The 23,585-nt window shown below is 37.4% G+C and overlaps 1 protein-coding gene across 3 annotated transcripts in view; it reads left to right on the top strand.

The window, feature by feature from the left end:
• Positions 1–23,585, top strand: part of LOC131678509 (serine/threonine-protein kinase GL21140) — a 97,914-nt gene that overhangs the window by 64,686 nt on the left and 9,643 nt on the right. For all 3 annotated transcript variants that reach the window (XM_058958706.1, XM_058958708.1, XM_058958707.1), the window contains exons 2-5: positions 22,150–22,512; positions 22,564–22,788; positions 22,893–23,016; positions 23,087–23,504. In XM_058958706.1, coding sequence (XP_058814689.1) covers positions 22,265–22,512; positions 22,564–22,788; positions 22,893–23,016; positions 23,087–23,504 — 1,015 coding nt within the window. In that variant the 5' untranslated portion in view covers positions 22,150–22,264. The remainder of the gene's footprint in view (positions 1–22,149; positions 22,513–22,563; positions 22,789–22,892; positions 23,017–23,086; positions 23,505–23,585) is intronic.

Consider the following 23,585-nt stretch of genomic DNA (forward strand, 5'->3'; position numbering starts at 1 on the left):
ATTGCGTTCGTAATAAATTCCAGAGTAGATTCCTCCTCAATGGTTCCATCGCAGTCATGTTCGTCAATTTCTTCAAGATCTATGTCGTAATCAATAAAATCGCATCCTTTTTGAGCTTCATGAATAAGTCGACCAGCTTTGAGATAATTTGCTCCGTTATCAGTAGTAATCGAATATATTTGATTAGTGTCAACATCAAACGTGTTTACTACACGTATTATCTCGTCTTTTAATGCTTCCCATGGTTCTCAAAACAAATGTGCGACCCTTTATAAACTGTACGGCAACAGCAATCACGTTTCTACCTTTACGGGTGGCAGAGTCCACCTTCAAACAGATCATTCTGCCTTTCAGCTCATTTTTCATTTCTCGTTTAAACGCCAGCGCAGTTTTCTCTACATCCTCTGGAATGGTTTTACGGGTAATATTCGGTACTTTCAAAGCTTTGGTTAGCGTGCCAAGCAAATCAGCTAGGCCAGGTTGATCGAGCATATTGAACGCTAAGCCACCTGTCGTAACCATTTTCACAGTCAAATCCACCAGCAACTTGTTATCGATGGGGACGGAGACCATGGGAATTTTTCGTGTAGGTCGGCAATTTTCTACATCCGCAGAATTAACCATATCGTTGTAGGCATCACTATGTACCGCTTGCAGGTGCCTCTTTAAACTGTTCAACTTGTCGGTCATAATCACTTTTGAACACATGACACACTTTGGAGGGGTTCCCTCTCCTTCTCTTACGAAACACTCAGTGACTAATTTTGCCACATCCTTTGAGAGCCTAGGACGCTTCACTGCTGACATTTTTCGACTCTATTTTTTAATTTCCGCACAACACGCAACACCGAACTACGCGCAAGACAATCGAACACTAAATAAGCAAAAACACTTGATCCTTTTTCGTGTGATGAAAAGAAATCATATAAGTCGTGTGATTCAGCAAGAGAAAGTCCGGTGAGAGAACGACAGCGAGAGTTAAGCCAACTTTACACCTTTCCGATCCGATCCAATGACGGTTCAGTACCGTGCACGGATGCCAATATTCTTTCATAAAATCACATGCGGGCATATACACTTGTCCGGGATGGTGCCGTGCCGGACAAGTGTGAATACTCGCATTTGGATTGTATGAAAGAATATTGGCGTCCGTGCACGGTACTGAACCGGCACCGAAACGGATTGGATAGGTGTAAATAGTGCTTTAGACAGACAGACTGGGAAAGAGTAAATTACGTAAAAAAAATCTCCTAGGAAGGGTCCAGTGATTTGTCTTTTTTAATCCTATTATACAGGATACCGAATAGGATGTCCAAAAATCAGTAGCAAATCCCTTGTAATAACAAAAATCCCAACAGTTATAAATGTACTATTGAACCGAAATGAATGAATTGAACAAAGATAGCATCCAATTTCTGACAATAGGAATGAGTTGAAAATAAGCTAAACACCCTATGTGCGATATCCGTATGCATTGAGGTCCTGTATTTTCTGCTATTTTGATGCTAGCAGGTTTGAAAATTCTCTTTCGGGTGCAAAGGCAAAGAATTTCCGAGGTGTTAACCGAAGTTGAAAGCACTCGGCTCCGGTGTCTCTAAAATTTTTAAACACCCGGCACGAGTGCTTCCCGAACTATGCAAGCACCGGGTCGAAAATAAAACACCGCGACCGACATGGGTGCTTCGTTCGCAATCCACCGGTGCTTCGCATCGAGCACTGGTATGGGGTGCTAATCTCAATACGCCCGGTTGCAGTGTTCTAATGCAGCACGCGGTGCCGTGGCGTGTTTGGACATGCCTGCCTAGGTCCATGCCTTCAGTTGGACCAATAAAACAAATAACGCTCATATCCACTAGACAACACATTCCATGGTGACATGACCGTGAACTAGTGATATGGAAGAATTCACTTCCTTATAGCATCCTAAACACGTACACTGAAAATTAAGTCCACGCGCGATCATCCATGAATACACCCGAATGTCCACACAGTATTAAAATCGAATTTATACACTCGAAGTTACATACACACTAGCGCACATGACATACAAACGCCCACGCGATCGAACACGTTAACGTACAATCGCTCGAGCTTTTCGCGATGATACACGCGATCGTGACGTCCCTACGTCCGTACATATTTTAAGCGTACACTGAACATCATATGTAGAATCACGGCATGCCGCAATTGACCTTAAGCAGTGTTTTAGTGGGCGACGTTGCCTGTCTCGTCTGCAATTGTAGTGCGTGATTCTGACGGGGAGCCTTTCCGAGAACCTAGCTCTACAGCTCCAGTAGGACAACTCTAGAAAAAGAGAAGAAATTGTTTCTGCTTAACCCAGTACCTTTCTCTTACGATTTGGCGAATTGGCTGATTTTTGTACGCATTTGACCTTTTGTGTATAATACCATTCCAGTTTGTGGCAATTTAAAAAACAGTGTTCGAAATTTAACATGGACAGGCTTTACTTTTATATATCGACAACCTTATTCTTACCAGTCACATCACCTAGCGATATTATGTACAATTTCCTAAGGGTATAAGTACGGTGATTGTGACAATAGCGCTCGTGATTTTTTTTCAATATTAAGATGTTGACCTTACGGTCATTCACCTCTTCGTTCGCATTAGAATAATCTCTAGAAAAATCTCTAGGGTACAATTGGGAATCCAACCCAGGTGAGCTGCGTACAAGACAATCGATTTACCAACTACCTAATGGTCGCCCCCGGCTCGTGATTTATTATGATGAAATCCCTCACCGAAAAGTTTATCGAATAGGCGGCATTCGAATTCATTATACCCAGTAAAGTAGGCAAGTACTTCGCGCCGCGTTAACACAACTGTCATCAGAAGCTTTAAAGCGTCTAGCGAAAAGTCCATCAGACTTTCGAATAAATTTGGACATCGACGCGACTTCTGGAGAGATATAACAGAATGTATCTGCTGTGCTTACTTGTATCAATTTTAAACCCTTTGTGTTCCTGCTAAATATTAATTAGTTATTTGTATTGCAAATCATCTTCTTGTTGAAGGTGTCGTTTTGAAGCCTAATACAATTATATTTGTCCGTGCCTTTCATTCTATTAAATGTATTTGTACCAAAACAATACACCAGCGGCAATGTACAGATATAAGCCAATACGGCTGTGTTCAAAATGTTGCCCAAAAAGAAGGCATAGGCAGCTAAAAATAAAACCAGTTCGACTTTTAAATTTTGTATCACTGGCATCGTACACCTGACACACAAAGCTCAAAAAAATTACATCGAATTAGCTAAAGCAGACGTTTCACAATCTTATTTTAAAAATATGTGTGGTTTGGAGGCATAACTATGACGAACATTTCCGCATTTGCGTCATAAATAACTCAGACTGGCAGGTAATTATATCTGTTGATGACAAATTGGATCGGCTCTATGGAATGTAGCATCAATGGATCATTGGTTTTAAGAACTACCTCCATAATTATAATTATGTTGATGATTATACTGTCAGTTTCATTTGATGGAATGTGAGAATATTGTTTCTGGAACTTTTTTATTCATTTTCATTATATTCATCTTTCATGAAGTTTTAACAATACAATATTACGATAGCCCCAACTGAAGTAACTGCATTACGGTTTACGGTATTATACGTATATTCCGTTGGCTAAATCCGGTTGCTACATTTAAACGAAACTAGAGAATACATTCTAAGTTTCAAGTATCTACTGATAAACACGTTGCTTAAGCACATCGTGCCAATAACAAAGTTTATGAAGTGCAATTTTTTGTGTTTAGGCGGCTGGTGACGCAATCAAGAAATATGGGTGGAAGTGTTCGTTTTAGTATTCTATATTTTTAAACATGTCAAAAAGTAACCAGATATTCCACAGAATCGCTCTAGTCCAATGAACCCCCATAACTCGAAATGAAAGTCTCTTGTGAACAAGTTTCTCGAACAACACACTTTGTGGGATAGTGACTGAAGTGTTGCGGCAAACATCTATATGGAAATATATTTCACACTCGAGCGTCTGAATTACTTTTATGGAGAAGTTTTCAACAATCTGGCGATGCAACCGAAGCATACTAGCACAGGACTCATTTATATATCAGACCTGCAATGGTGGAGCATATGTAAAAATATATGTACGACAGGAACAGTTCGTAAACCTATTCGTTAATTATTTATTAATTGTGAAATCGATAATATTTTTGCACAAATAATTATATTACGGATAAATTACCATATGCATATCAGATACTATAGGGTATGTTTATTATGATTTTTTACCAATGTTCCACATCCTAAGTACACCAACAGGTTTCCATGGAATGTCTGAAGCTCACTGCTGTACAATTTCGGTTAATAAGTAACAGTGGCCTACATATGATTTGAATGGTTCCACCGTGCACATAAAACACGATGGAAGAAACCACGTGCAATGTACTGCGATGGATACATACAAGCCCAGCCCATTAATCAGGCCGTTCAGTTGCTGAATTCATAGTAAAATCTCACTTTCTACCAGCCGTAGTGGTGAAAATGGAGACGAAAAAAAAGAAAAACAACCGCAAACAATGCTGCGCAGTGTGTGAAAAGCGGGTCTTAAAAGCTAATTGAGAACAGTATCAGAAACGGAACAAACATGCACAAAACAAGATAATGGTTTAGATAGTTTCCACCGTTCTGTTTTGTGTTTTAGTACTTTTATAAGATTGTAAAGAGTAAAACATAAGCTGTACACATAATCGCAGATCTGGATTGCATTAGGATTGTATTGATTGAAAATTAGTAGAGCTTTGTTCAAATTAGTTGTATTAAAGGTTTTTCGTTTTGCTTTCTCCATTTCTCTTTTTAATTCGATTAACGAGGTCTTTGGCGGCTAATATCAACCAGAACAAATGAAAATAGTTGCCCATATAAAATGATAAATATTAATAACTGTAGTTATACAATCATAAACGATCACAGTCGGACAGATCAAAAAATATCACACAAAGGCCAGTCAGGGGGTACACCATCAACTTGTTCGGTGAAGGGGGCCAACCGTTGTTGTGATATTAATGATCGTGTTTTCTTTCGTGTGCACAGCCAGCTATAGTGGTTTTGAATTAAACAGCAATTGCATAGCGGAAATTTGTGTTGATTTACCGACAGTTTCCTTATTGTATAAATTTCTTTCTTTTAATGATTTCTGCAAAAATCGCAAATTAGACACCTCGCTACGTACTACGCTCTCCATATGCTTTAATTATTGCTTCACACTATTTAGGTTAAGTCGGCTTGGAATCACTTTCCTGTTCTGTGGCAAACTTTACCGCTGCTAGGATCGGCTGCTACGCTGTATTAGCATGCAAAACTCGGGTATTTACTTAAGAAAAAGATGTTTCAATATCGTGCAACGAGGGTTTTTCCTTGAGCGGCGACTCTTTTGGGTATTTTTTCAAAATCGATAAATTTTTCAATAAAAATATTTTTTTAATAAGCTTTTTATTGAATTCTTTATAAACGATAATATTAATTCGTAAGAAAGTAATTTCTAATCAAACGCTAATGAAATTCTGCGCAAAAATTTTAAACAAGGTTGATGTTGTTTTCGAATTACGCTGCGATGGTAGGAAAAAGGAACGAATTGATTATTTACAAAGGCTTTGAAATGGTCGGGTGGGAAGATCGAAAAAAATAATTAAAATAGTTAAAACCACCATTTGTGCAGTACTGAAATGTTAAAGAGTCTTTGTGTGTTTCACGGAAGTTGGAATCAAGGCGTCGAAACGGTACAGTCAACCGGAAACTGGCGGTACAGTGGATGTGATCTGTGGTCGGAAGACTTCGATGTTCATCGCAACCAACAAGAAGATTGAATCATTTGGAACTCAGGCGATTTCAAATGAAAATCTTTCTATGTATGAAACAAAAACAAACGAAAATAGCCGAAACAAATCATTTATCATCGTTTTGAAGAAATTCGCGCACCTTCCTGTTGGTGTCGCTCATCAGGCGGCGCACGCCCTCATTTGTCACAGCCTTGCTTAGCTCATTCTACTAATTATTCATCCAACCATTGTCACTGGTGGCTGTTATCTTCATCTTCAGTTTTCGCCCAATATTTCTCTATTGGATCGAAATAGGGACAATTTGGTGGATTCAGCTCTTTTGAGATGAACTGGATCTCGTTGTACCATTCTAGCACGGATTCTGGTCACCGTTGTTGTTTGAGGCTTCTGTTAGGTTGTTTGCTTACTGTAACCTGCTCGGAGGCGGATTTGCTGCACAGTACAGCCAGTATTTTCGCCAAATCATAATTCGAGATGATGTAGTGTAGTCGGTAAATCGATTGCCTTGTACGCAGCTCACCTGCGTTCGATTCCCAACCCCGCACAGATTTTTCCAAAAGAGATTTCTCTAACCCGAAAGGAGGCGGATGACTCTACGATTGAAGCCTCTATAATCAAAATTTTAAAAAATCGAGATGTTGGAAAAAATCGAGATGTTGGAATAAACCTTGATTTTCCGAATGACCTTCAGTTGCATTTTATTATAAACGTTGCCACTACGACCCTTGGATTGTATTTTGCGGGTATTCGTGAGAATTTTTATGTTCTTTTTGATCACTCGAAGCGCAATTCTCTTAGGATAATCCAGCAATTTTTCCAGTTCCTGAGTCCTCGCTGATGGATTGTTGAGAAAACCGCGCAAAATTATTTTATTCTCCTGCATGATAAGTACGAGGTATCATGATCGTTTAAAAGTGTGAAGAAATAGACAGAGCGGAACAACAAAACGCTACAAAAAGTTTGCATTACTGGGAGCACCGCAATCATCCCAATTAAACTGCATATAAGTCCCATAATGAAAAATGGCGAACCGAGAATAACGTTGTTGAAGATTAATTTTTTCATTGGGTCTTCCGGGTGGGGCAAACTAGTTTTGGTATTTTTTGAGCTATTTTCTTAACAAAGTGGATAGTTTCAATTATGCATTGTAATTCTCGGGTATTTCACAAAATAAAGGGGCAGGTCATTTAGATGCGCTGATACAAATACTATAAATCTCAATAAATTTCAATTGCCTCTCGTAGTCTCCGGTGAGTCACAGGCGATTTGGAGATACAATTGTTTTTTTCACAAATTGTCCGATACCTATGAAATACGAATATGTAAAACTTGTACTAATGATATTTGAAAGAAATATTCTTAGGGGTAATATAAAATATAACAAGCGATAACTTCTAATGTACCATCATACGGGGCTTCTTTGCGCACTTTTTATCAATTTTTCTATTTTGGCGAATTATAACTCCTTTAAGGTTGGACAGAGAATGAGCAAAAATCGAAAACGAAAAAAGTAGTTTTCTTTCACACCGCGTGTTAGATCGTTATTAAAATCAATCAGCTTATGTTGAATGTTGTTACAGTACTGCTGATTGATTTTTATGACGATCTAACACACGTATGGAAAAAACTGCTTTTTTCGTTTTCGATTTTTGCCCCTTCTCTGTTCACCTTAACAGTTATGTGCCCAACAAAAAAACACCTTTAACAGGCCAACGAGGGTACCCAGGTACCCACAAATTGAAATGCTCATAACTATGGCTTCCTTTAACCGATTTGGACACTTTTAGATATTTTGGATTCAGGAACTCGTCCACTTTTTGATTCTGTACAATAGAACAGGAATAATGGATCTGGTTTTTGGTAATCCGGATTTTCCGGAGTAATATTCCAGTACTAGGATATGATTTGTAAATTTTAATAATGTACTAGCAATATGAGTATCAAAACTCTTCAAATTGTGTCGGAAGTCTGTTTTTTATTGTTACGGGACCTTATGGCAATTTGAAAAATGGAATTGGAATGGAATGACCACTCACGGCCCCACGGGAACCTGCTCCGGAATGTCCGTTCCGGGGTCAAATCACCAAATGGTTCCAAAGCCACGAGATACAGCCTGCTGATGCAATTCCAAGAATTTTGATACCCATATTGCTAGTATTCCATTGAAGTTCGTAAATAGTACCCCAGCACTGGAACCTGCTTCCGGAAACCCGGATTCCCGGGAAACGAATGAAGTAACCAGATTCATTTTTACCAAGTCCAAAAGTGGATGAGTTCCTGAATCCAAAACGGCCAAAAGTATCGAAATCGGTTGGATATTACCTTAGTTACGGGCATTTTAGTTTTGTGGGTACCCGGGTACCTACGTCGGCCTGTTACGTAGTAAAAAATTCAGGAGCCATCACAAAGTTTCAATTTCCAGCTATGGATAAAACATAGGAATTTAATTAATTGAAACTTAAAAAGGTACCCGGGTACCGCGTCAGACACACAACGCTTAATAATAGATGGATTTCTATAATATCATCACAGATTTATCGTTAACGCGTATGTATTATTTATGCCATATATGAGCAGAATTGGTTCACAAACAGAAAAGTTGTTCAAATGGCGTTTTAAAATATTATATATGGACCAGCTGGGGGCTATTTTGCACACTTCTTGAATTCGATATAATTCAAAATCAACCAAATTAATTTAATTTTATCGAAATATTTTTAAATCACACTCATATCAGAGGTTTTTTCAACAATAAAACATCACCCATCTATCGTATTTTCTAAAATGAAAGATTCATTTTAATTTAACATTGATAACGTTGTTCGGTAAAAAACAACTTGTGTGGGTTGAGGCATCAAAATTTCGTAAAATAAAAGTTAAATAAGGGGCTATTTATGACGTACATTTGAGTGCTAAATTGATGGCGTAATTAGTGTACAAGGTCATGTTTTCGAGTTATGTACTTTTTAAGTCAAGAATTCCGAAAAAAGGTTCGAAACCAGTTTTTTCATGACCAAGATTACATTATTTCGCAACTGCCAACTTTAGAGGTTTAATGCCCTCGCAAAAATTTTACAATAATTTTGGTCATTAATCCTCCTGAAGATAAAGTAGGAGCATACACGGAAAACGTTATTTGGAGGCTTGGTATCATCGGTAAAGTTGTTGAGAATGATAGTAGAAACAACTTTTTTGATGACGCAAAAGTCTTCAAATTCTCATAAAAACCAATCCTAACGTAGTAGAAACAAACGAAAATCGCCATTTTTCAACATTTTTCTTCATTAATATGTGGTCTCGGTATCTCCACAGCTTCACCGAAGACGTCAGCGAAAGCAATCTCCACAATTTCGCCGAAGACGTCAGCTCATTTTCCGCAAAAAATACTGAACATCTCACGTCTAGGAGGATTAGTCACTAAACACAGCACTAATTGACAGACCATGCTATTTTTGATATGTATTCCAAAGACACTATTGGCGTAAACTATAATTTTAATATATTATGCTCTTGCAAGAAAATTGGTAAATGTCTCTAACTTTTAGGCCGATTGATCATTAAAATAATGAGCATGAAAATAATTACCGTACAGTTCGTAGTTGCTACTCCGTAGTTGATCAGAACAAGCGAAATCGCACAGAGAATCAACTAACGGGGCCTGGGAGTAGCTATCCATCGTCAATGTGCACGTTTCGAGCGTTCTATACTTTGGAATAACTGCTCCGGCCACATCCTTACAGTCATCGGGGAAAGAAAGGAATGTTAGTGTAACCAACGTTGTTATGGAGACCGTTTATACCTCTACATCTTCACGTTTGCCACGGGAAGCAGGTTAGCAGGATGGGGTAAAGAGCTACATAAATCTGGATTCACCTTGATGAGTGATACGATCTATGCAACTCTCAGTAGTGTTATTATGTGTTTATTGCTCTGGCAAGCCGGCTACCGAGAATTTAGGATGGATTTATTGTTTGTTAAATTAATTTTGAAATGCTCGGTTTGTAAAAAAAGCAACTTCAGCTCCGGACAGCCGGGAGTGTTGCATATGTTTGATTGAATCAAACGGTAGGTGAACAATTTTATTATTCCTTGTTTCATTCCGGCGAATCACGGCATTCCAAAAACAATACAGTATAAAGAAAAGCGATTACTTTTAGTGTCCCGAAACATTTGTCGATATATCTATGTAATTAAAGGTTTCAAAAGACACCCGTTATTTATCGTGTATAAATTTTGGTATTATTATTAATCACATTTATGTATTGGCTTCTTTCTCTGCGGACGATTGATTCTTATATTATAATTATTCGCGCGCGTTGTCATGCTATCTAAGGCATATTTTAAACAGTATAAAATAAGCCGTACCGAAATACCTGAAACGTTTAACTTTGTTTGTCGGATATACAACCGATGACGGTTTTTACGCTGATTACTAGAACAAGATTGAAAACAATAAGAACGAAAAGAAACTAAATTGTCGGCTTTTGTGTCAATAATCAACCTACAATATTTTTATACTCATGAAGAAATATTATTAACGTGACAGTATTATAGTACATGTACTTCTCTAAAGCATAAGCAAGTACTTAATACAATAAGAACAATTAATATAATGTATTGATGATTTAATGGACTAAAAATAAACCAATGATTATGACAATAAAACATTTGTTCCTCGTGCTGATATGACTGCAGAAAATTGGAAACTGGCTTTGAATTCTTCTTGCGAATTGTCAATTCTCAACCCTCATACATAATTCAAAATCATTCACTCAGACAAGACCATGCGTATTCCCCCCACGCGCATTACATACCCTGTGGATTAGTTTCCTAGTTGGTCAAATAAACACTAAACAAACAAAGAGATTAGTTTGCTCAGTCAAAAGGAATGTCAGCTCGTTTGGCATCATCGGGCGTATACGTGTTCCCTTACAAAACAAAGAACATTTGAAATTACTTGCGACAAAATATCTGCAATTCAGAATATAACGAAAGTAAGACTACCTAATTATTTACATTAAAATAAGATCAGAAACAATTAGTTGCATTACCGAGGTGGTTCATTATCAAAGATAGCACTGCTGGTGAATCACATTGCAAAAATAATTGATAAGGGACGCGGACGAAAAAAGCTGATCACTGCCTCATTAAAATCACAACACCATGTCCACCAATTCCGTCATTGACCCAAACACAATAATTTGGGTATAATAATAGATCGCACGATTTTGCCCTCCCCTAGGTTGACGGGTTTGAACGGTATTGCAAAAATCATCAAGCATATTTGTGCATTAGTTTTAAAGAACTTCTGACAGACAACTGCTTTAAGATGGTTAATTCTTTACACCTCGATAGTGGTGCATCAAGCAAACCGAGAGGGTTTGTAGGCTTTTTTATGTTTTGTATTTTTTCATACTCTGCACCATCCCAAACTAACAGTCAATCTTTGGTCTGTGTCCACTGGCGTAGCCAATTGGCGGGTCGCCGAGGACTGTCTTTTTCTATGGGTTCAACAGCTTAATGCCGGTGTTTGTGGGTACGATTCGCAGTGGGGGTCATTGTGTGTCGATTTGTCGGACGACGTCATCATCGTGCTCAGGCTAATTAAAAAAATGTAAAAGTAGAAACCTATTAGTGAATGTGTTGTAATAATTGTAGTTTTTATTACTAGTGCACAATTGTTATGTGCTAGTCATATGCCTACTTGTGTATGTGTTCGTCTGAGTATTTGTGCCAGCTGGGTCAGGGAATGGATGCAGAATTGCCGTATATGATAGGATAAAGGGGAATCCTTCCTAGGATTCTTTGGCCACTTCTTACCGGTGTTCAATTGGTGCATTCGATTCTCTTTAATCGGGAAGTTCAGATTGCATAAATTTACCGACGCACGTGAATCATAAATTCTCGGTCAGCATATAATAAAAAAATTCTAACAGAATGCAATTGTCGTTAATGGTAAATAAGTATTTGTAGGTGATTATAATCTTCCTCATCTTCGGTGGATTTTTGTGCTGCCTTCCTGAAAATTCAACCACGGAACAAGAGACGACCATCACAGGAACGTTGGTCGCTGGTGGCTTGTATCAAATCTGCTCTCTTAGCAACGTGAATGGACGGACCCTCGATTTAGCTTTCGTTATTGACACGGACGTGTTTGAACTGATTGAGCCTTCTCATCTATACTGAAGGTAGACCCTCACCATAAACCCTTCGTTTTAAGATTTGATTTGCGTTCCGATGATGGTGAAGCTTTTGATACAATTAACGACGACTTCAACTTTGACTTTACTCGATGCAACTTCGAGGAAGTCTCAATCGCCATTGGTGCACTCAATTGGTGCGAGATGCTGGTTGGAAATGACTTGGATCAGGCATTTGCGTCGTTCTATGATGCCATATATGAGATTCTTCGCCGTAACGTTCCAAAAAAATGTGTCAGCAGAAAAGCAGATTATAAATTTCCGTGGTGGCACGCTGAGCTTGGTCGGCTATCCAACGTACTCCGGAAACAACGAAAGCGATATTTACATCATAGGACCGACAACAACAAAACTATTCTTCGTCAAACTGAACTGCAATATGAAACAGCCCGGAACAGTGCATTCGGTGAATATCTGAACCAAGTTCAACGCAGCCTTCGAAATAATACCTCGACATTCTGGACATTTATAAATAGCAGAAAACGTTCCGGGGTGTACCAGAAAATGTTTACCTTCGAGACAAAAATTCACAGTCCGCTGCCGAGTCGGTGAACCTTTTTGCAGATCACTTCCGAGATGTATTTACCAGCCCACAGAGGAGTAACTAGAACAAATTCTTGGCCAATAACCAAAATTTTTTTTCGACTTTTTATTTAGTTTGTATTTTTTTAGATACCTAAAAGCATACTGAATGTTGTGGCAAAATAACGAGTATGCAAAAAATTGCTAAAGATTTTTTGCATGGATGGAAAATAGTGATATTTTAAGGGTTTTTAATCATTTTTACATTTCTTACAAAAGAAATGTATAGGATTCGCTCAAACTTTCAAAACTTTTTCCGAGGCCCGGAGGGCCGAGTCTCATATACCAATCGACTCAGCTCGACAAATTGAGACAATGTCTGTATGTGTGTGTGTATGTGTGTATGTGTGTATGTGTGTATGTATGTATGTACAAAATGTCATGTAATTATCTCAGCAATGGCTGAACCGATCTTAATGAAATTAGTTTCAAATGAAAGGCCTACCGTTGCCATTTGACACTATTATTTTTGATTTTCGATATGTTGTTTACTTTCTGAGATATGGGCGATTTTGTCAAAACACAGCAGCTTTTTTGCAAATAACTTTCGAACAGTACAATATTGTCCCACAAACTGCACATAAATAGAAAGTTTGTAAAAATACCATTCTAACGAGCTATAGATTGTCTATATCCGTGCACGAGCGGAGATATTAAACATTTTGTATTTTTAGTCCTCGCTTACCAATTTCCACTAACTAAAAATGAGATTGTTTCATACAGAGTATTGCTTTACTGGTGTTTTAGGGGCAAAACTAAACCGATTTTGAATATCGGGGTATGAAAACACATCTACGTGATTCAAGGAATTCGATGTTGAGAACATTTTGTGAATTATCTTTATAATAAATGAACTATTTCTCAAAAATCAATATAAAAGTTCACTTCAAAGGCAAAATAATGTGTTGATAAAGAAACAGTGAGTTCTAGTATTTATTCCTTGGATTAGGCATTGCGTTCTATCATGAGGTAAATGTTGGATGGTATATCAATACACAGATCAACAAGTAATTCACCTAGTAGTGAGATAAAAGATTTATGATATAATTATACTTGTGGCGTCACCGAAAGCAACTGTATGTTTGAAGCCCAAAAATCTAGCGAAAATTTAGCTCCTTTGCAAGATTTAGGTTATACCGGTTATGGCGCAAAAATTACTACTTACATTATTTATGATAAGAATGTGAGAATCAATATATAATATAAACATATAAAAATAAACCATCATTTGCCATTCCTCACACGACTCCCCCCCGCATCTCTCTCTCTCTCTCTCTCTCTCTCTCTATCTCTCTCTCTCTCTCTCTCTCTCTCTCTCTCTCTCTCTGTCTCTCTTCTATCGCATCTATCAAGCTATTTCTGTATACATTTCTAAGTTGTGTGATAAGATCTTCTGCCAATCTGAAATATTTATTAATTGTAATTGCGAAGGTTTGAGAAAACAAAACTATTTTTTGTCTGCTGCTACATCAACTCAACTTTAATTCAATTGTATTCAAAGCCTGTATCTACACTAGAATTAAGGAAATTCATGGCTATATCAGAAAAATATTTGGCTTAACTGGGTAATATGAAAGTTTGACGATGGAAATTTTCAAGAGACATTCCACGTGCGATATTTAAACTATTCGTATCTCTATTGCATTTTGAATGAAATATATGCTCAAAGACTGAAAACTGAAGCCAGCAGGATTGGAAATGCCATCAACGTTTCGAAGACAAAATACATGAGAGGAAGAGGTTCTAGAGACGACAATGTGAACCTCCCACCTGAGTTCGGATTGACGGTGACGAAATCGAGATGGTCGACGAATTCATGTATTTGGGCTCACTGGTAACCAACGACAATGATAACAGCAGAGAAATTCAGAGACGGATATAGGGTAGACGAGCCCTTATTCATCTCATTAATCAGTATGTCACTCTATTTCGTTGATAACTCGGCCAATTGTCACTGGATTGCACTTAAATAGGTTTCAACATCTTTGCTTCGTTCCTAAGAAGTAATGTAATGAAAAATCTTGCTTGGAATATGTAAAATACTCGCGTTTGAGCAAAGTGAAAAGTCGAGTACAACGCACCCTTATTCATCTTTCCATTTAAGCTAATGCGTTGAATAGAGATAGCAGACACTGCTCTAACTAATGTGTTCAAATGGGTCGGATGAATAGAGGTGCTATGATGAATTAGGGAACTGTTACCCTAAGTGGGAAATTGTGCCTACTTTGGACTCCAGAGGACGCTCCGGTCGAACGAAATTCGCCGCCGCACGAAGTTGATTATCTACAAGACGCTGATTAGGTCGGTGGTCCTCTACGGCCACGAGACCTGGACTATGCTCGTGGAGGACAAACGCGCCCTTGGAGTTTTCGAACGAAAGGTGTTGCGTACCATCTATGGTGGCGTGCAGATGGAAGACGGAACGTTGCGCAGGCGAATGAACCATGAGTTGTATCAGCTGCACATTCGTTGTATTGGTACGAACTTTCATGAAAAATAACGGATCAAAGACCAAAAATATCCACAAATTAGATCCAGGAAAAGAAGTCTCCCAAAGTACCCACTCTCGATGGGGGATGCAACTACAATGTGTCTTCTAACTTATCGTCGTCCATATTTGGATATACTGAGTAGTTTGAACGATTTCTTTTTCACAGTATTGGTCTGTATAGGACTGATTTATCCATATTCCCTGCACGAGAATTCCGAACGAAACAATATGCAAGCTATAAGGATGAATGGAAAGAGACTGCATTGCAATCAACTGAATGCACGGCTTTTATGCTATTGACATAGCCTAGACATTTCACACTATTTACTTCAATGCAAATAAAAACTTTGAAATATCTACCTGTCTCATTCACGAATCGCATTCTCCCTGTCGTTCTCTGTTGAAGGGACTTGAAAGCACATGTGACCTTGTCTCACTTTACTGTATTCAATTGCGCGTTAAAATACTGGACCAGTAAATTCTATTCTGTACATAAATCTTTTTTTCGGGAATATGTGGCCAAAAAGTAAACTTCGAATTCGTCAAGTAAAGAAGCATGAAAATAAAAAGAATAAAACCAAAAAAAGATGGAAGCCCTAGAAAGTCCATTGCATATTTAATAGCCTTTTCTCAGAAGATGGGATTTTCAAAAACATTTCAAAACTTTCTGATGCAATGGCTCTCAAATTCGTACAATCCGGTTTATTCATTTTCTTTATTCAAAAATATTTTTAGCTTCAAATGTATGACCATTTCATTTTAATTAATTATTTTACTCCGCATCTTTTTATTCGTTTTGTTCATCTGCGTTCATTTTACTTATTTTATTCGTTTCATTCTTTGGATTCACTCTGATCAGTTTATTCTTTTTGTGCCTACTCATATCATTCATTGTTTTCATTGTATGCATTTTATTCATTTGGTCCAGTTTATTCATTTTGTTCAGTTTCTTCATTTTAATGATCTGACTATTTTTTCAGTTTTAATCATTTCATCCAAATAATTTATTTGATTCAATTTATTTCTTTATATTAATTTATACCCTTTAACCATCGTTCAATTTTCCATTTTAATCAATGCATTTAATTCTGCTCATTTTCTTCTTTTTATTCATTTTATCACTTCAGCTCATTTTGTTTATTTGATTCGTTTGTTTTATTTATGCATTTCATTTATTTTTTACTTTATTCATTTGGTTCATCCATTCTTTTTATTCATTTGATCTATTTCATTAATTTGATTCATTGTATTCACTGGATGAATTAAATCAATTTGATTCATTTAATTAATTTGATTCATTTGATTCATTTGATTAATTTGATTCATGTGATTCATTTGATTCATGTGATTCATTTGATTCATATGATTCATATGATTCATATGATTCATTTGATTCATTTGATTCATTTGATTCATTTGATGCATTTGATTCATTTGATTCATTTGATTCATTTGATTCATTTGAACCATTTGAATCATTTGAATCATTTGAATCATTTGATTCATTTGATTCATTTGATTCATTTGATTCATTTGATTCATTTGATTCATTTGATTCATTTGATTCATTTGATTCATTTGATTCATTTGATTCATTTGATTCATTTGATTCATTTGATTCATTTGATTCATTTGATTCATTTGATTCATTTGATTCATTTGATTCATTTGATTCATTTGATTCATTTGATTCATTTGATTCATTTGATTCATTTGATTCATCTGATTCATCTGATTCATTTGATTCATTTGATTCATTTGATTCATTTGATTCATTTGATTCATTTGATTCATTTGATTCATTTGATTCATTTGATTCATTTGATTCATTTGATTCATTTGATTCATTTGATTCATTTGATTCATTTGATTCATTTGATTCATTTGATTCATTTGATTCATTTGATTCATTTGATTCATTTGATTCATTTGATTCATTTGATTCATTTGATTCATTTGATTCATTTGATTCATTTGATTCATTTGATTCATTTGATTCATTTGAATCATTTGAATCATTTGATTCATTTGATTCATTTGATTCATTTGATTCATTTGATTCATTTGATTCATTTGATTCATTTGATTCATTTGATTCATTTGATTCATTTGATTCATTTGATTCATTTGATTCATTTGATTCATTTGATTCATTTGATTCATTTGATTCATTTGAATCATTTGAATCATTTGATTCATTTGATTCATTTGATTCATTTGATTCATTTTATTCATATTTTTAATTTTATGCATTTCATGTTCAGTCATTCGTTTTATTTCATTCAATTTGTTAGTATGAGTCAATTTATTCTATTATTCTTTTAACAATTTCTAAATATAATCTTAATTTTTATGTAATAACCTAATCTAATTTAATTCGTGTATATTATAATTTTGATTTCCATTAAATTTTCTACTTATTTTATGAATTTAAAAACCTATTGTTTCATTTTTTGCTTTACCTTTTTATTTCGGTCGTTTTGTTGATTTCTATAATTTATTCAGTTTATTCGAGATTTTTTTCGTGCAAGACTAGAAACTGTTTTCATCCCACCTCTAGTTGAGTGCCTACTTCTCGTGAGTTCTGCAAACTAATCCAATAGTGAAATGTGTAAGAAATGTCTCATCTCACTGCTAGGTGGATTAAATCGGTTTTTTTTATATATCCCGCAAAATCGCTTTCAAATGATGATGACTGTATTAAATAAGACAATATTATAACAAACGTAATTGAACACAATTATTTGTATAACCTCCGCTTAAAAATAACCGAAAATAGTAGTGTTGCTGTGTGTTGGACTAGCTTTAAAAACACCCTTTTTAAACAATTTATTCCAAATTTGAATGACAAAAAAATTACATTATACGGCAAGATCCGGCAAAGTTGCTGAAACAACATTACAAAACAAGATTCTGGCTATCCAAAAAACATTCAATCTCTTCCGATCTTTTCCGGTCCACAAATTCCAAGCGATTTGAAAATATTGATATTTTTACTAATTTGAGGTACGCCAAAATGGTGTAGGGTCAAATACTATGTTTGGCGAAGTGAATCTTTATGAATATTTGCACAGGCATCCCTTTCTTCTTCCTTTTCCACTGACCAAGTGTTCATGCAGCGGGAAAAACAAATGTATTCACAAAGATCACCTCGAAAATACTAGTATTCGGAAGGATCTAGAAAATTGACCCCTGCACTGGTAGGTGGATAGATGCCAAATAGTCCCAAAAACCATTTATTTTCTATTTTTAGTTCATATTAAGGCATAATAACAGCAATAGCCGCAATAAATAGTTTTGGCCAGGATTCGACCCCAGTTACTCCTCTGTGCAGCCCTCCAGATTATCCATCGCAACAGTACCTTGAAACATTACCAACGGATAATATCAACCTTGCTCTTCCTAACGTAAACGATTCCCACGTATTGAGCGCTCTGTCCAGCGTTGATGCTTTGAAAGGGCCTGCTCGCATCCTGTGTTTATAAAACATTGTGCCAGTAAGTATTATTTTCCAGCGTTCAATCTCGGAAAATATTTTCTCAACTGCATGGAAAGATGCTGCTATAGTCCCTATTCATAAGGCTGGAGACATGCATAATGTCGAAAACTACAGAGGAATCTCACTGCTGAACTGCCTAGATAAAGTTGTCTACAATGCGATGTATTTTTTCCAACATAATCGACGGATTTGTAAAAAACGCTCTGCCACTTCGAGCTTGATGGCGTACACGAGCTTTCTAGTTCCAGCTGTAGATATGCGTCAAAAAGTGGATGCTATACGTATATTTTGATTTCGCGAAAGCATTCGACAAGGTGTCCCACAACATTGCTGTTTTGAAACTGGAACAACTAGGTTTTTCTGACTGGGTAACCAAATGGCTGCATTCTTACCTGTCACAACGATCCGCTTTCGTTAGAATTGGTACCACACGCTCAAACGCATTCGTAACGCCAACCGGAAGTCACCTAGGACCACTGATCTTTCTCTTATTCATCAATGATCTCTGCACCCGCATCAACTCTGAAAAACTACTCTATGCTGATGATCTGAAAATCTTTCGTTCAATTGTCTCCGCACTCGACTCTGCTGTGCTCCAAGACGATATAGCCAATATAGAGGAATGGTGCTTGCGGAACACTAGCCAAACATGTCAAATGGTCCTAAGTGCAAATGACAGATTCTCTTTGTTTTTCGATATATCCTGAAACAATATTGAAAAGTTTAAGATGACACCGTAATAATCGAAAGAGAAAGTAAACAAAGAGAGACTCTCATTTGCACTTAGGACCATTTGACATGTTTGTCGAGAACAGTATGCAGCTCATACTGTGATAAGTAATAAGTTTCGGACGCTCGGCAAATATAAGTAGCGTAGCGAATATACTCTTCAAACCTGTGTCATCGAGCGGGTGAATTCTATCCGTTGAAAGTGCTATTCGACAGAAAACTTCGTTTCGCCGACCACATCACTGCAACAACGGCGAAGGCTTTTGCAACATTGGGTTTTCTAAAACAGAACACAGTCGATTTTGTGGACTTCTACGCACTGAAATGTTTATACTGCGCACTGGTCCATAGCGCCTTAGAACATGCTGTACAGGTACGGGCGAGATACAACGCCGTTCAAAGTAACCGAGTGGAGCGCGTTCAAAGAAATTTTGTACGATTTGCGCTCAGAAAATATCAGATTCGTGGTTCGCGCGCGATCATCCAAGAACACACGTAAATATGCGAAAGGACATATGGTTATTAAATAGAATTTGTATACCTGAAGTTACATACACGTTAGCACACGCCGATATAGAATTGCACACGCGATCGAACACGTTAACGTACAAATGCTCGAGCCCTTCGCGATGACACACGCGATCGCTAAGTCCCTACATTCAGAATCACGGCCCGCTGCAATTGGCCTTAAGCTGCCTAAGAGCGACATTGCCTGTCTCGTCTGCAATTGTAGTGTGTAATTCTAACGGGGAGCCCTTACGATAACCTAGCTCTACAGCTCCAGTAGGACAACTCTCGAATAAAACATCCAATCGCGCATCAATTCTACTTTCGTATGCTTTGCTTTTTTGTTGGCGTTTTACCCATATGGTATCGATGTGCCTCCAAATGCTAAAAATAATCGTACTAATAATATCCTATGTCGGGATTACTACCAGTTCCCCTACTGTTTCTCAACAAAATTCCCTATTTTGACAAGTTTAGAATTACTGAAAATGACTCTTTCCCGTTTCTAGTCTATTAACATCTTTTAGTCACGTGAACGGCTTGATATGTTTTTGGGCTTCTGCAAAACTCGTGGTTTTGAGGAACAGGTAGCCTAAAATACAGTATGTCGAGCAAGCCGAACTGACCATGTTTAAGCTTCCTCTTACCTCGACTGACCTCATGCTCCAAAAGCTTCTTCGTAACCAGGTCAGTCCTTTACGGGTGGAGCCCCTCAGTCTGCGCTTAACGATTGAAGAGACTGATAATAATGGCATCTGTGAGTGGTAGTAATGACAGCAATCAAGCTGTATTACGGCATGAAAAACGTTTTACAACTTTGTACGACTGCTGAATGCACTCTTCTGTGCAACTGGAAAAGGGGGCGCAAATCGCAAATGAATGCACACACTTTTGCTTTGCAGCAAATACTACCTTACAACACCGGAGAGATAAACAGGTCTTCGCCAACAACGCGTAAAACAAATGTAGCGCAATTTTTTATCGCTTAATTTGCTATGATAAACAAGTTTCGTTTTGTTTTGCTCTTTGCCTTTTTAAATTACCATGCGCAAACATCAGCTCAGATTTAAATATTAAAAGTATTTAACGAAGTGTTCTCTTATCTATATTACACAACGGTAAATTGCGTCAAAAATATATGAATATTATTCAAGATATCAAAATATTTTGATGGAAATTCATGACAGTTCACGGAGTTAAAAAGTCTTAACTGGGGACACGAATACCATCGCAGAATATGTTCGGCAATTGAAAAATCGATGCCAAACATTGCAATTTTATTTATAATAGAGAAATTAGGTTCTCGTATCATTAGCACTTTCAAGCAATGTAGCTCATCGAAATTAACGCCTTTTCGCGCGGACGAGTATTCCAAAAATCAATGATTGCCAATCTCACGATTAGCTCTTCTTTCGTCTTGAGCGAAAAAAAATACTGGGAATGCAAAAGAGTGATGGTAACGTGACGGCAGCATGGATAAGACCATTTCACAAATTGCCCAAGTCAAAAACTTTATACTTTCTGCGCGTTTGCATAATGCCTTTGCGTGACTTTACAGATTAAACTATGCAAAAGACTATTGAGGATCTAATGTGGAACGAAAGTAATGGTGTTAATAACAATGATCACGGCATATTCAATCCGAAAAGGCACTGCACGCAAATGAAAATTAAATACAACAGCTGCGTACCTGTTGGGTAATGTGTAGGGGTAGTGGGGGGTAACATGATAAATAATTTGCTGAGCTCTAACACCATCGATTTTTGCAAAAATAAAAATTGCTCAGTCAATGATTGTTGGTGCAATTAGGGAAATTCTGAACATTATCTTAAATCCTAATTCTGGATCTGATTCTGAACAGTGCATTCCAGATTTTATATTTTACTACTTTAGAGATAAGTGACGCCCTACTTAGTGGCGTTTGTTTTCTTTCAAATTGTCCGATTATTGTTATTCTTCGGAATTGCTGTACCTTGTTTTATTTAAATAAGCAATAATATTAATTATACATACCTATAAGCGAACAACTGAAACAAAAATCTTATAAAGCACTCATGTGTCCATTTTACCTCTACCACTCTTAGTTATCGTGACGCGAAAATGTCTCTGCTATCCGCGTGACGATGGCGATGACAAGTATATGAAATTACCAACTGTTGATGTACAATACCTACGCGCTGCTTTAGTTGCTCCAATTACATTCTACAACGAATTTCATTCATGAATTTAATAAGCGGAATCCCTTTCCGGTACAAAAATATCTAGAGGCAGCAAAAAATAATGTTATATTTTGTGTTATCTATTTCCATTTCAGTTCGAGAAACCGTGGCTCCACGGTCGTCCCTGCCGACAACGACGGAGCGAACCGGCGGAGCTGAATCGGTAAGAGCAGAAGTGCGCGCTAGAATTCATCCAAAACGCGAAGAAGTATGGAGGTGAGCAATCACACTGCTTCGACACTAAGTCGAAGCAATAGCCGGACGAGCTCCAACTCGGAGCTAGAGAAGGAACTGATTGATTTAGAAATCAGCGGTACACATAACAAATCCAGCACACTCAAAAAACGGATCTCAAGCAGTCGAACGCCAGCTAAAAAGGCTAAGCGGATACGATTTTTTCGGAATGGTGACAGATTTTATTCCGGAAGTACCATACCTGTGTCGGGGGAGAGATATAGGTAAGTTAAATCTGTTTATTGAAGTTCAAAACTTATGTTTTTGATTCGCAGGTCGTTTGATAGTTTAACAGAAGACCTAACAAGACTGTTAGAAGATAGTGTAACTCTCACGGGAGCCATCCGGACAATTTACACGCTCGACGGAAGGAAAGTGGAAAAGGTCGAAGACCTTGAAGATGGTAAAAGCTACGTATGTTCCTGCAATAATGAAGGTTTCAAAAAGATAGATTACAACACAAATAACACAGCAATTAAAAACACAAATAGACTGTCTAGGTAGGTTCCTTCTTGATTAATAATGTTATTCAAAATGAATGCGAATTTGCGAATTCTTGATTAATAATGTTATTCAAAATGAATGCGATGGTAAATCATTTCAGACTAATACGTCCATTATCGCCTATCAAAAATGGATCCAATGGCACAATGCCTCTTAAAGAGATCAGCTCATTTGTCCATCCTAGGATTGTTACCCTGATTCGAAACGGTGTGAAGCCTCGTAAGGTAGAAAAGATAAATTTTCTGTTTAAATAAAATAAACCTACAATTTTCACCTTTCTTTTAATCTGGCCAGATACTCCGGTTGCTGCTGAACAAGCGTAACAGTCCAACGTACGAGCACGTGCTGACAGCAATCACGCAATGCGTCAAGCTGGACACCGGTTGTGTGCGGAAGGTGTTCACCGTTTCGGGGACGCCGGTGCTCAAATTGGTGGATTTCTTTGGCGAAGAGGACGTATTCTTTGCTTACGGTAACGAACGGGTCGGGAACGATGATTTCGAGCTGGAACCAGACGAACGGAAAATCATTCAGGCGAACAAGAAAACGCTACGCAGCAATACCACCCGAACAGGACCGAAGCCCAAGATGCCCATCAAGAGCCACAACGATACGTTTGTGTGCGTAGATGAAACCGTGCTGAATGGAGTAATTTCGCCGGATTCGTTACCCCTGGAGCTGCAGAGCAAGTATACGCTTGGATCGATTATAGGTGAGTGAGATTCAGTGCATTTATTCTGGGCGTTTAGGTTATTTGGTATAATGCAATGCACTAACACTTTGAATTCTAAGA

This window comes from Topomyia yanbarensis, chromosome 2 (assembly GCF_030247195.1).
Source record: "Topomyia yanbarensis strain Yona2022 chromosome 2, ASM3024719v1, whole genome shotgun sequence".
In the NCBI taxonomy this organism is placed as follows: domain Eukaryota; kingdom Metazoa; phylum Arthropoda; class Insecta; order Diptera; family Culicidae; genus Topomyia; species Topomyia yanbarensis.